The sequence below is a fragment of the Euprymna scolopes genome, chromosome 6 (assembly GCF_053919585.1).
Source record: "Euprymna scolopes isolate OS-2025 chromosome 6, ASM5391958v1, whole genome shotgun sequence".
In the NCBI taxonomy this organism is placed as follows: domain Eukaryota; kingdom Metazoa; phylum Mollusca; class Cephalopoda; order Sepiida; family Sepiolidae; genus Euprymna; species Euprymna scolopes.
Window position 1 is genome coordinate 100,700,806 of NC_136487.1, and position 15,813 is coordinate 100,716,618.

A 15,813-nucleotide genomic window follows, 5' to 3' on the forward strand; every position below is an offset into this window, starting at 1 on the left:
CGTGATTGAGAGCTGGTTTCTGATCGTAGAAGCCAGGAAGGAAGTGTATTCAAAATCTCTAGTGGCGAGAATTCGCTCCAGCTTACGTTTGTTATAATTTCATCTACTAAAAAGGTTTACGTTTTTTAGAAGAAAAATAATAAATACAGATTTATAGGAAAACACAAAGGTGTTATACAGGGTATTTGGGAAATCGATGGGCTAACGCTAGGTTTTCGTGTTATTGGGCATTAAAACATTGATCAACATTTTTTTTAAATAGCTAACGCGAACAAAACGTTACTGTTATTTTGTATGTATAGAGTTTGTTCATTAAAGTGAGTCACAGGGAAAATACGCCCAGGCTTGGCGTTGCCGCACGTTTATGTTTATGCACAAAATTAATCAAATCTTGAAAAATGACAGCAAGCAAAACCATAATAGCAGAGAAACTGATCTTTTTTACTTGAAACATTAGAATACAATAAAACAAGAACAGGGAAATAAGTATGATTAGCACAAACTAAAATTTATCGCAAAAAATTAGACTAGTAACAGGGATTTTACAAAGTGGATCCTTTACACATATAGAACAGAATCCCAAATCGATTTTGCAAACACTTTGTATCTAAACCAAAGCAAATATTTCAACTGTTTCGTCTTTCTTCCCAACATTTTTTATTTTCATTTGTCCTCATTTTCTTCGCTTCTTTTCTCTTTTCGTTGCCTCCTTCCTTTTCCTAATATCGTTCCTAACATTTTCGACTTTGATTCGAACATGAAATTGAAGTTTTGGACGATATATAGTCCACTCGTTATTTTGAGTATTTACTAGACAATATGTCATTGATGGACATGAATCAGCAACGCATTGTTTTGGTCAGTTTCTATTTGACAGTTTTACGGCATATCAAGCCATTTGCTGGGTTAACTAATGAAAATGCGTTTATTCGAATGCATCTTTGAACATAATTGTAACCGGAAATTAAAAACTAATCATTGTAAGCAAATCTCTTTTCTCAGTTTACTTATCACTGGAAAAGGACTGTGGGTTCATACCTCTCTCTATAATATGAGAACAAGTGAATCGAAAAGAACTCCTAGGATTCGAACCGGCATAATCCTATAGTTAGCAGTGATAACTTTTTACATTAGCAAATTCTTAGTCGTTTTGCCTATTATATTAAACATTTTTTTTATTACATTTTCACCCCAAACAAGGCAAATTGCCACTTTGGTGTAGAGGGCTACTATCAGGGGCAACAACTACTGGGGTACTATGTAGGGATTTGGGCAGCAAGATGTCGGTTCACGTTACACTTGAACTTCTGCACGTCAGTACTGTTGGGGAAGCAGGGACATGGAATGGAATTCCAGAGTCTAGCGGTTCTGGGGAAGAAACTATTGGAGTAAAAAGATCTTTTACATCTAGGGATCTCTACAGTGTGGGTGGGATTTAGCAGCCTGTCGGGTTTGTCGAGGGTGCTCACGTCGTGGGGGCACAAGTGATTGCAGTTCGTCAGAGCATTCACCACTAAAATACTTGTAGAAAAGGCAGAGGGATGCAACATTTCGTCGATGGGACAGAGGCTGAAGCTTAGATGCCAGTTCAGGGCCTATCAGGTTTGCGACTTTCTTTTGAACCTTGTCAAGGAGCGAGAGACTAGTAGCAGATGCATCAGCCCAAATGTGACAGCAATACTCCATACATGGGCGAATGGTGGCCTTATAGAGGTACAGGATACTTTCGGGTGTTAGTAGTTGTCTAGCACGGTAGAGAGAGCCCACCTTTCTTGCAGCGGCCCTGGCAATGCCTTCAATGTAATTGTTCCAACTCATGTTTCCTGTGAACGTTAGGCCAAGGAGTTTGAAAGATGGACTCTCAGATAAAGAGTCGTTGGCCATTGCTATAGGTGGTAGAGAGGATTTCTTGTAATTATTGAATGAAACTAGTTTAGTCTTGGCGGCATTGAACGCGACCAACCACTTTTGTTCCCATTCCACCACAGATTGGAGGTCTTCCTCTAGTGTTTCTGCCATTTCTTTAGAAATGTGTTCATTCGTCTTCCTGTCGTGCCTGTTATAGAGTGTAGTGTCATTAGCATATATACCCATCTCAGAGGCAATTTTGTCGGGGAGGTCATTTATGAATATCAGGAACAATAGAGGTCCAAGGAACCCCCGCATTTATATCATATTGTTTAGATGTACGACCGTCGAGGACAACTTGGATTTTTTCTCTTATCTAAGAAGGATTTAATTATGTTAAGTATTCTACCAGTGATACCGTATGATCTAATTTTCCTGAGGAGACTCTCATGCCATACCCTGTCAAAAGCCTTAGATATATCTAGAGCTACCGCTCTGCCCTCCCCCGCTTTGTCCAGTGAATGGTATATACGTTCAGAGATTATAATTAGGATGTCTGCTGTGGAACGGGCTTGTCTAAATCCATATTGTTTGTCAGTCAGAAGTTTAGCATCTACAAGGTGATGGACTAGAGCATGGTTAATTATGGTCTCAAATATTTTGGCAAAAAGTGGGAGGAGGCTAATGAGGCGATAATTTGATGGGTCAGTCCTTTGGCCAGAATTCTTGAATACTGGTACAACAGAAGCAGTTTCCAACAGCCCGGAAAGCTAGCTTCATTAAAGCATTTGTTGTAGAGCTTGGAGGGAACTGGAACCACTTCGGCTGAGCACTTTTTTAATAGCACAGCTGGGATGAGATCGGGTCCACATGCTTTTGAAGTGTCAAGGTTTTTTATGATGGCACGCACCTGAGCAGGGGTGATTTTCAGATCGTCTAGCGTGGCGTCTGTCCGCATAGGAAAGTCAGGTAGGGGTGGTTAGAAGGGTCCAGTGTGGAGTTTGAGGCAAACTGACTGGCAAGCATGTTAGCCTTGTCGGTTGCTGAGGAGACAACCTTGTGATTGTTGGTTAGTGGGGGAATTGTTGATTGCCCATTATTTACTACACTGTTGTAGATTTTCCAGGAGTTTTGAGTTCCTAGTTTTTGTGCTTCGATGCGCTTTTTAGTGGTTTCCGTAAATTCTCTCTTAGCTGTCGCTATTTATTTCTTAACGTTGTTTCTAGCTTCTATATACCCCAGTCTGTTTGAACTGGACTTATGTTGGTTAAACCTACGGTATGGATGCTGCTTTTGAGCAATGGCAGTTGCGCAAGTCGACGTAAACCATTGGGGAGAGTGGGACTTACTATAAAATTTCTGCATGGGAACATGCGCTTCGATTGCAGTTTTGAACCAGTCAGTGGTCTCGTTTGCACACTGTTCAGCAGGGAGAGAAAAAATATTTCTCCATGGGGCATCTCTGATTAGTTCCCTGATGGCTTCCCAGTCAGCCTTTTTATAATATCTCGTTGTTTTGAGCACTGGCTCTTCAGTTTTGGCTCTAGAGTTTAGGGCGATTTCAATCATTATAACTGCATGATCAGCGTCCCCGAGTGGGCTGTGGGCCTTCGTTATGCAGTCATCGGGAACTGTGGTCAAAAACAGATCTAGAAGTGATGCGTGTTGTTTTTCCTGGTTAGAGAAACGGGTTGGAAACGTATCAATTTGTGATAGGGAGTGAGATATAGTGAAGCTATGAGTTGTGCTGCCCGCTGCATCTGTGTAAGTAGAGAATCCAAGCCAGTTTTTGTGGTAGACATTAAAGTCACCAAATACATGTATTTGTGCGCTAGTATCGATTCTAAATGATGTGACGACCTCTTATAATTCCGTGGACGATGGACACGAATTTTACGGAAGGAATAATTGCAGTTATGCAAAATCCTTAGTCATAAAATCGTCTCCAACAAATATTTTATTTTGCAGTATGATAATGAAAAAATAATTGACTGCGTACATGGAGAGCTACTACATGAAAGTAATGCTTATTTTGGCAAAAAAAAATTTATACTAATTTAGAGGCTGTTTTAGTAAGTCTCTGAACATTCTCCATTTTTTACGGAAACATGGAGCAAATTATAGAAAAATGAATCCATCATCCAATTGTTATTATACGGAGTGAGAAGACAACATGTAATAATCACATTGTGTTCAACAAGTAAAGAGATCCAGTTCAATAGAACTGAATACTTTTACTATTGTTTTGCGTTTGATTTTACTTTTCAGAATGTTGAAATAATTTTAAACTCTTTTGGGAAAATTTTCGATCTTCCACGGACATAATTCTCTCTCATATTCAGTTAGTACTCGATATAAATTGAGTCACATATCGAAAACTCACAAAATTAATTGTCTAAACTTACTAGTTTGATTTAAATACACACACGTGTGTATGTGAACTCGCGTGCGTATACATATGTAATATGTACACATATATATATACATATATATATATATATATACATATTTATATATATGCATGTGTGTATGTGTATATATATGTAATATTTATAGGAGAGAACTTCAGCAGAGAGCGCGATTATTAAGAAAACTTTAAAAATGAGCGCGTAATATTTATTTATACATGTGTTACAAAAGATCAGAACGACATTTGTACCGTCGGTTTCAAATACAAATACTAAACAAAAGAAGACTTATAATTTGTCCTCTATGCAGGAATTTATTTAGTCTCTGCTTCCGGGGGGAAAATAAAAAAAATTCGACAGAAGAAACTAACTATAGGTCCCGTTTTGGGGGTTTGAAACCGACGATACCGATGTTCTGGTCTTCTGTAGTGCATGTGTAAGTATATATATATATATATATATATATATATATATATATATATATATATATATATATGTGTGTGTGTGTGTGTGTGTGTGTGTGTGTGTGTGTGTGTGTGTGTGTGTGTGTGTGTGTTAAATCAACCACATGAAGACTATCTGGTCTCTAGATTTCAGCCGAAGATAAGGGCAACGCCCACTTGAGGATCCATTCATAATTTTGCTTAAGACTAAATTAAAACTTACAGAGTAGTACGTATCAAATTTTCCCCCACTTCCTGTCTCATACGTATATTGACTACCACACACATATATATATACGCTTGCATAAACTCTTACAAAAACACATGCATACACATACTCTAGTATGAATAAGAATATACATACTCGTCTGAATGACCATAAAAAAAGAAATGAAGAAAATCGGAAAAGTCTTTCACTTGTGAATTGGTCAGCCTTCCGTTAACTTTCTTTTTTTCTTTTATGATTCTTTTAATGCTTTTTTGTTTCTTTTACACGTTTTTTTTTTCTTTCTAAATTTCCTGTCCCTCCCTTTTGTTAGCAGGACGAATGAAGGACACACTTGGCTCTTTTGACGGCCTTACCGGCATTATTATTGTGCGGTTGACATCGTCGCTTTGTGACACTTGAAAGAGGAAAAAATACAAGACGACAGAACAATGCAAGCCATTGTCAAAAAAAAATAGTATTAACGATACAAATTTGCACAGGTTCTTGTAATCGAAGAACTATTTCCATTTCATTAGAACGGGCCGATAATTTCTACGGTAGAAATAACACAATAATCAGTTCTTTGTTTGTATTTTCAGAGAGAATCTCTTTTTCTCTTCTATATTCCAATTTCTATATTCGATGCATTATAAAAAAATGTGCTCTTCTCGCGTTTGCCAGTGTTTATCGCCCATATTAGCTAATGATTCCCCGTCTCTTGCTCCACTCATCAACTGTCAATAGTGCGCGCACTTGTTCTGGCCTCATGATAACGTCATTAGTTCATGACTAAGCCACGATTTTGTTTTTTAAACGGTTTTGCAACAACATCGCAATTATTTGGTAGAATTTCAATAATGTCGACAAGATCGTTGATTTCATCAAGGGGTATTATTTCCATCATCGCTAGTATTGTTATTGTTACTACTACGACGGCGACGACACATCGTTGGATTTGATGAATGGGTTCTATTTTGGATCATGTGTCTCTTTTTCTGCATTGTTTGGCTTCTTGTGGATCTTGGATACAGCAACGTATTCGTCGATGCTTGAATCGAATTGCAGCATTCAAGAATACACGTTTTGGACAACGGCCGGAGCTGCCAAGCATTCCTCAAGTGAAGGTCGAGGTGCAGTGCTTTTGTTTTCTTTTTCTTTCTTGACTGTATCTTTCTTGTTCGAATCTCCATGTCTTCTTCTTCTTCTTCTTCTTCTTCTTCTTCTTCTTCTATGTCTTCTTCCATAAATACTTTCAACTCTAAAAAAAATAACATTCTTTATTTACTAGGTGTCTTTTGCTTTTACTTTTATTTGACTTTTTAAAAGATGTGTGCGTTGTTTTTTTTAACCAAGTTAATTGATTTTTGTAATAAGATTTTTGCAGTTAAATATAATCATTCTATAATGATTATATATTGCTTGCTTATTAAATTATTAATTAAACCAAATTGTTATAAATTTATATTATAATTTTGTTAAGGTAATGTTACTTAGGTCTAATTTTATATATGGAATTTGCTAGACAGATAAAAGGAATATGAAACGTGATAAAAGCTACTGTAATATCAATAATAATAGGAACACTAGAAGCAGTTCCGTAAAACCTAAAAAAAAAAGACTAGGAAATAAAAAACATAAAAAGCACAGAACTGATGAACACAGTTTAAATATTAAGACAAACTCTGGAGTGCTGAAACAGGTGCCCGGAAAACTCGTCCCCGGAAAACTCTTCCTTGGAAAACTCGTACCCGGAAAGCTCGCTCATTTTTGCTAGGTAGGAAAACTGGTCCATTATAAAATAAATATCGATTGAAAACATATTTTATATTCGTTCTTGGAGAAGATATTGCTTTTAAAGGCGACTACGCACCCCCATTATGTTTTTTAAAATTATTTTTACTTGTTTACTCTTGTTTAAAAAAATAAACTTGATCACGGAGTCAAGACACGAAAAACGAAACCATATAAAAAATACTTTTATCACTTTAAAACTTTTAACACTTTTTGTATTGTTACGGAACCAAAAAAAAAAAAAAGAAAGAAAGAAAACATGTATTATCAAAGAAAGCAGAAGAATTAATTTAGTTTAAATAATTCTTGAGTTATTACCGAACAAAAAAGGAAAACACGGTACTTATGTATTTTTGATATCGCGCTGAAAAATAGCGTTATTATTTCGAAAGCCATTCTTAACATCGGGAGGGGAGGGCGTTTTGCAACTATTCTGTGCTTCCACCTAACAATTCAATTAAAAAAATATCGTGAAACTTGAATTCAATCTGAAAAAATTATTTGAAATAGCGCGGTACCAAAAATGCATAAGCAACGAAAACACTTATTGTATTATTTGATAATATAAGTTTTTTTTTATTTGTTTAAAAGTCATTTGAAGAGCACTTCTGTAGACGGCGGCCATTGTTAGGGGGCAATAACTAGCATTTGCTCTTGGTGAAATAACGCGGCAAATAAGTAACAAACAAGATTTTTTTCCGAACAGAAAAATATTTTAAAACCAAAACATTTATTGTATAAAACTGTATCAATATATAATTGTAAAAACATTTATTTTAAAGTCTGCGTAAAAAACATAATTTTAATAAAACAATTTTGTAATGAAAGCAACATTGGATTTTAATAGTAAAATAGCTTCTTTTTTTTTCGAACAAATAAATAATTTAAATAAAACATTTTTTTGAATTAAAGCAACTTTGAAGGGTCAGCAACAAGTTAATAATTTAAATGTTTTTTGACCGAGAAGCGTCACCTGGCGACAGTTTAGTGAAATGCACAAAGATGGCCGTCGCCCGCATACTGCAGAAGTGCCTTTTGTTATTTCGTGAACACAAAAAGGGTTCAAACTAAATTAATTATTTTTAATAAAATATTTCTTTTATTATTTGATAATACAAGAAGTGTTTTCTTTTTTTTTTTGTTTCGCAATAACACAAGACGTGTTAAAAGCTGAGGTAATATTTTTAATAAACTATATATGGTTCCGTTTTTTGTGTCTTCCGTTCGGTTTCGTTACATAATCAACCGTATCTACTTCCGGTAGCTTGATTTTTTCCGAGTAGTGATCTTGAACATTACCTAAAAATATGCAAATTTATTTTCTACCCAGTATTTTCTTTAATTTTCTATTTTTGAGCGATTATCGATACTCCTAAGATGTGATCCTCTCATGTAGGACATTGTTTGCTCAAAAGTAACACTCGACATTACTTGTTTTTTTAAAACTAAATAAACTCTATAAAATAAGTTAAACCACAAAAAAACTTATGAAACTAGGTAGAAAACGAACATTTAGAAAAATCAATTTTGTTTTGTTATTTTAAAATATTATGGGATGTGTATTCTCTTTTAAAAACAATATTCCCTTTCAATAACATTCATAAAATGTGTTTTCCATCGATATTTATTCAATAATAGGCCAATTTTCCTATCCAACAAAAATGAACGAGTTTTCCGGATACGAGTTTTCCGGATACGAGTTTTCCGAGTAAGAGATTTCCGACTACGAGTTTTCAAGGTACGAGTTTTCCTAAATTCCGGAAACCAAATGACATAACCAGATAACGCCGACGAATCACAGATAAACTAAAATAGGACGAAATTGTGTTAATACAAGTAAAAACTTAAAAAGAACACACACACACACACACACACACACACACACACACACACACACACACACACACACACACACATATATATATATATATATATATATATATATATATATATATATATATATATATATATATATATATACACCATTCAAAAATATATAAATTGTTCAAATCCAGAAGTGAAGACTGTTATTCCGAAGTTGGAAAGGATCGAAAATAGAATTAATAGACCAAAAACGTTTATTTTATTTAATAAAATATGCCATAGAGTAAAAATGCTGCTTATACATATACAAAGATGCATATATATATCTATATACCCCCCCATATATATATATATATATATATATATATATATATATATATATATATACACACACACACAGAGTAGAATCCCGGGGTACGGCATTAATTTGGTGACCGCTAAAATATCAGCAGTAGAACAACATTGTCTAAATCCATACTATTAGTCAGAGAGAAGACTAGTGTTTGATTGATTAATGTCTCAAAGATTTTAGCGAAGAGGGGAAGAACAATATACGGTGATAACAGAGCGAGTCCTTTTCACCGGGATTCTTGTACATCTTCCAGCTATTTTGGAAGCAAGATTCACCAAAACTTAGCTGAGCATTTCTTAATTAGTATAGCAGGCACAAACGTGGTGGAGATGTCTAAGTTTTTTATCGCGAACATGAGATTTTCAGATCATCAAGTGTGACTTCAATTCGGAAAATCTAGGGAAATTTGTGAGGGAATTGTTTGTTGGCTCTAAGGTGGAGTAGGAGGCGAATCGCCGGACAAGCAGTTCCGCCTTCTCGGTTGCCGTGCATGCGATTCTCTGGTTGTTTGGATAGTGGAGCGGTTACTGATTCTCCTTTATTCACTATATTATTATGAATTTTCGAGGAATCACGAGTTTCTATCTTCTGCGATTCTATGCCTTTCCTTGTTATTTCGGCATGTCGTCTTTGGAATTTTGAATCCAACACTGTATTTACATTAAACAAACAAAAATACTCAAATATACTGTTTGCGTTTGTCGTATGAATCCAAAAGGTCACTTTTATGTTCAACATATTTGATATCCACCTAACACCGAACGGAATTCGTTTTTTTTTTCAGCGTATCTGATGTGAAAGGTCGTCGATGAGGCTAAGCCTTTGGGCAATAAGATTATATCCCATTTTATTTTGATTTATTTTGCTTATAAAACATACATCATCTTATTTTAGATGGTATATGTTTTATAAATAAAAATAATAGCACCGTTAAGACAGAAATCATAAATTTGAATTCAATTTGAATTCGATCAGTAATCTTCAATTTCTAATCGAATTATCTAAAACATAATCCAACAAAAAATAGGAGTGGCTAATAAAATGTGAAAAAGTATTTTTTTTAGGTTGAAATTTCATCGTTGGAAAAAAATTGGTTTCATTTTCATGAAATTTTATTCATATTACCAAATGTTGAATTAAGTATTTCTTGAATAAAACATTCGTTAAAACTTGGCATTATAGTTATAAAGTGAGAGGAAACCCATCTTCTCTTCTGATAAACGTTTTGCCTTCTATACGCACAATTACCATTCGTATTTACTGTATATAACTCTATTCATATACTGCTTGCGTTTGTCGTATAAATCCAAAAAGTCATTTTTATGTTCAACATATTTGATACCCACTTAACACCGAACAAAATTCGTTTTTTTATAGCATATCTGATGTGGAACGTCGTCGATGAGACTAAACCTTGACAATAAGATTATAGCCGAAACATGTATGCACATAGATTTCCATAATGTTTGTATGGATAAAAATTTAAACTAAAATAAAAATGTTCTGAGCGATATTACAGTTTCATTGGATTAATTCTTATGCACAAAACAACTCACAAGATATGATATATATATATATATATATATATATATATATATATATATATATATATATAATTTATATATAAATATATTTATTTATATAAATATACATATATTGGTTGTTAGTTGTTTATATAAGTACTATACATATAAATATGCATATACATATGTACACATATATGTGCGTGTGTGTATATATGTGTGTGTTTATAGAAGCATTATATATGTACATATAAAAATCAATAAAGAAAGAAAATGACGATAGAAAACTATATATATATATATATATATATATATATATATATATATATATATATATATAGATATATATATTTAATAATTTGTCCCATAAGGGTATGCATCAATTAGGATTGTTAGATAAGTGAGAACTCTTTATACCATAGTATTTCGAAGCCTACTGCTTCTCACCAGAAGAGGAGAGAAGATATTAGTTAACATAATTCGTCTTGCACAACAGTTACATTAAGAGCATAATAAAATATTGAGGCTGTTTTAGGGAACTAGATTGATCTCTGTGATATAGGGGGAGCATAGTTTTTATTATATAATGCATGTAAGTGTATGACATATATATCATAGTAGGTTTAATATATTCGGACAATATGTGTGATTAAACTCTCAGGAAGCATATAGGAGAAGTTAATTAAAAGGATGTGCTTATTTAATCATATGGGTTATTTAATCATATGTATTAATGGGTTATTTAATCATATGTATTAATGGGTTATTTAATCATATGTATTAATGGGTTATTTAACCATATGTATTAATTGGTTATAGCTATGGGATGGATGTATATGAAATGGATGGTTTGTGTTATGTCGGTATATTTTAGAAGAGGTGTCCGAAATTATAATTGTTCTGAAAGGAAATATAAATTATTAGGAATAATAATAATATAATAAATGTAAGAAGATAAATATTAGGGCTACAAAATAGAAAGATTTATTTTAAGATAGAAGATAAATAGATGGTAAACTAAGGGGATGGAATAGATATAAAATATAATAAATAAAATGAAATAAAATCAAATTGATATAAAATATAAGAATTATAAAGAAATAAAAGATATTGAATGTAGGGGAATAAAAAAGGGGAATTAAATGGCCAAGTGACAAAAAGAAAAGAATTGATAAATTATTGAATAAATGAATAAATCTCTCTATATATTAGTATATAGTTTTATATTGTCAATTTCTTTCTTTGCTGATTTCTATATAAGCTCCAAAACTAGTTGTTGAGCTTTGCATTATCTTGATAAGTATCTTCTTAAAGAATTGATCTCATTCTCTCCCTTTAGTTCCCTCATATATATATATATATATATATATATATATATATATATATATATATAGAGAGAGAGAGAGAGAGAGAGAGAGAGAGACTGTAATCCAGGTAAATTTATATCTACATGGTTGAAATCCAGTGAATACTTATTGTTTATCTATTTAATATCTGTTTTAGGTATATTTTTATTTATGCAAATGGTGCGTTTAATGTTCGAACGTTACTTGGTTGAATGAATTATTCATTTATAATTTTACTTCTTATTTTAAGATGATGTGTCTTTGTAATGCATTGAAATGGTTTCTTTATTACAGAACAAGGTTCATCATCGACACCCAGAAAAGGAACTAAAAGGTAAGTCTGTTCGTGAATTTATACATTTTAATCATAGATGAGAATGTCTCCAAGAATGATAGAAACGAAAAATCCATTCATATTGATGATGATGATGATGATGATGATGATTATCATCATCATTGCTTTAAAGCCTGTTCTATATGACATGTGTGGGACAGCTTTTAGAAAATGGATTTCAAATGAATCTTGTTTTTATTTTTTCCTCCTTCTCAAATTAATTCTTCTTTCATGTTTTTCTAACCCTAACTCTCTATCAACTGCATCCACTACTTGAACTATTCTAAATATACTAATTCAAGTGTTTCAATGTGACCTTATCAAGCAAATTGTTTCGCACACAAGATCTTATAATGTCCACAATTAATCTTTCTCATAGGATCTAAGCCTGTTTTTAAGACTCACATTACACATATTTATTATATTATGCTCCTATCATTTTTCCATGCAACGCTTGTCCTCAACCCTCACTGTCCAGGTTTCCTTTCCATACATCATTACATTGTGCACACATTTCTCCTTGGTTGACAATGGTAACGCTCTGCTAGTTAGTAATGGAAGAACTTCACTGAACTTACTCCATCCATTCTTGCAATTCAACGCCTCCCTGTGCACCAATGGTATCACCAAGATAACAAAAGTTCTGTAGCCATGTCATCCAAATTTACTTTCTCAGCATATGAGTCCTATCAGTCTCCTAGTGTCTTCCACTTCTAACACACAAAATCTCAACTTATCAGTAATTCCACTGCAATGATTACAAGTACCACAAAGTATTGAGTTGCTCCCAACTCTTTCCCCATTTGCAGAAACTTAACAGAGGAGCTTTCCTGTTTCTATAAGCTTTCCAACATTGGGTTGGTTTGGTGACATTCACTCTTAGACCTGTACTTTCCACAGCATTCTTGCAAATGAACATATATTTATCATTGATTCACTGGCAAGCACTAAATAATCTCCAAGCAGTACTTATACTATTAGTACGAACAAGAACACAGCATTAAATACATTGTACATTATATTTACCATCAGCCAAGATAGATATTTTATATGAGCTGGCGCAAAAAATTATTTTTCTCAATCAGGAACGCCAGCAACCACTGTAAAAGAGTAATAAAAAATGCAAGAGAGCTATATGCCCAGTCTGTTAAATCCAAAGTAGCTGATTAGCGGCTTGGTTCCCACCAGTTTTGGCAAATAACAAATAGGATCCTGAACAGAAGTGTGCGTTCTATCCCAACCATTATCAATGGTCATTTCGTCAGCATCAGACAAGGCCAAACTATTTGCCAAGAACTTTGCAGCTAATTCTACCCTATGCGACGAAGGCCATCAACACCCCATATTTCCTCCTATAACACAGAACACGCTAGGTAACATACAAATATCCGTGTATGAGGTCGCCAAGCTAATCAAGAACCTTGATTCCAGTAAAGCAACTGGCCCTGACGGCATCCCAATTATAGTGTCAAAAAAGATTCAACCAGAACTTGCTCCCATACTTACGAAACTGTTTAAGAGTTGCCTTAAGGAGAAGTGCTTTCCGACTCCCTGGAAAACCTCATCAGTATGCCCTGTATTTAAGAATTCAGGTAATAAATCATCTCCCTGTCAGCACAGACCAATAAGCCTCCTGTGTGTTATGAGTAAGTTTCTGGAATCCATATTAAATAGAGAAATAGTCAACCACCTCAGCAGAAACAACCTTCTTAGTGACACACAATATGGTTTCCATTCTGCAAGATCTACCACAGATGTGCTAACGGTTATATCTCACAGGATTAGTGAATCTCTTGACAAAGGCTTCCTTTCTAGGGCAATTGCTCTTGACATATCAAAGGCCTTCGACAAGGTATGGCATAAGGGCCTACTTCACAAGATTTCCAGCTACGATATAACTGGAAATGTTTTCTCAATCATTAAATCATTTCTCTCTGATAGGCTCATAAGAGTAGTGGTCGATGGACAAAAATTAGAGGCCTGCAGTATTAATGCTGGAGTCCCTCAAGGGTCAATCCTGGGCCTAACTCTCTTCCTGATCTACATCAATGACCTCCCTAAATACATACTTAAATCATTCGTTGACATCTATGCTGATGATACGACCATCTACGGCAACACATCAAAGGCTGTAAATGACAAGGTTCTCTCTGATTCTCTCTCCTCTGATCTCGAACGCGTGGTTCAGTTGGGGAAGTCGTGGCTGGTTACCTTTAATGCATCTAAAACCAAGCTCCTATCTTTACATCATCAACGCTCTGATCCCCATCTGGCATCAATTGAAATGGATGGCTCTCGTCTAGAAGAAGCCCCGTGTTTTGACAAGCTTCTGGGTTTGTCCTTTACTCCTGATCTGAAATGGAACATGTACATCAAGTGCTGTTGCCAAGGTCGCTGGAAAGATGGTAGGATCCTTCTACCGCTCCAGAAGATATCTCACTACTGATGCAATTCTCTATCTATATAAAAACCAAGTACGTCCAAGAATGGAATACTGCTGCCATATCTGGGCAGGAGCTGCTAAAAACAGCTTATCCTGCCTTGACAGAGTACAAAATAGACTTTGTAGCTTAGTGGGGGATGTTCTTTTCTCTACCCTACAACCTCTCTCCCACAGAAGAGACGTTGCGAGCCTATCCTTGTTTTATCGTTATTTCCGTGGCAGGTGCTCGTCTGAACTCCAATCTCTGGTCCCCCTCGCCAATCTTTCACGAAAAACACCCGTCTAGCTGAATCCACTGTGAAAAATTTCCCCCACTCTTTATCTGTGCCTAAATCAAAACGTTGATTCCATGAACAAAGCTTCTTTCTCAGAACCGCACGCCTGTGGAACTCTGTTCCGTCTGCCTGCTTCCCACCTGACTACAACTTGGATGTCTTCAAGTCCAACGTAACAAATTCCTAATGAACCTCTCCCTTAAGTAAACACTTCATCAAATCTCTAACGTACTGTACTTGCAATAACCCTTATCCCTGAGTGGCTTCCGGGCCTTGATAAGTGGTGACCACCGTGTAAAAAAAACAAAAAAAATTATGCATGAGTATAAAGCGTTTAATTATGGATGAGTATAAAGCGTTTAAGTATGGATGAGTATAAAGCGTTTAATTATGCATGAGTATAAAACGTTTAATTAATTATGCATTTAATGCGTTTAATTTTGCATGAGTAAGCGTTTAATTAATTATGCATGAGTATAAAGCGTTTAATTATGCATGAGTAAGTGTTTAATTATGCATGAGTAAGTGTTTAATTATGCATGAGTAAGCGTTTAAAAAAAGAAAAAGAAAAAGTTTATCTCTTGTATTAGCATAAGCGCAAAAAAGATTCAGCCACCATGTTAAAATTAAAGAATGCCTCTCAACTCCAATTGTAACTTTTCTCAGAAATTATATTATACATATTTTCACTCAAAAACATCAAATATAATTAATTTGTGCAATAATTAGTTGTTTTGAAACAGTGCCTCGTGACATTTTTTAGGATTTTTCCAAACTTGATAAATCTTACTCCCACCTAAAATTCGAAATCCTCGTTTCTTATTTACTTTCATAGAACTTCGCGAAGCATTTCGCTTTCTTGACATCAATGGCGATGGCACCGTGTCTGTGCATGAATTGCGTACCATCATTCATAGTTTGGGACATTTCCCTTCAACTGATGAACTTCGGCAAGTTCTTAAAGACCACAACATTGCAGGTTAGTATGTGACTCATCGCTTATCCGTTTTCCCACTCT

The 15,813-nt window shown here is 34.6% G+C and overlaps 1 protein-coding gene across 2 annotated transcripts in view; it reads left to right on the top strand.

The window, feature by feature from the left end:
* LOC145277822 (neo-calmodulin-like) overlaps positions 1 to 15,813 on the top strand; it is a 71,323-nt gene that overhangs the window by 36,118 nt on the left and 19,392 nt on the right. Inside the window, exons 1-3 of one of the 2 annotated variants that reach the window (XM_080129722.1) lie at positions 5,256 to 6,037; positions 12,038 to 12,077; positions 15,631 to 15,774. In XM_080129722.1, the coding sequence (XP_079985848.1) occupies positions 5,870 to 6,037; positions 12,038 to 12,077; positions 15,631 to 15,774 (352 nt within the window). In that variant the 5' untranslated portion in view covers positions 5,256 to 5,869. Of the gene's footprint in view, positions 1 to 5,255; positions 6,038 to 12,037; positions 12,078 to 15,630; positions 15,775 to 15,813 lie in introns of those variants that run through there. The other variant, XM_080129723.1, reaches the window with a different exon arrangement.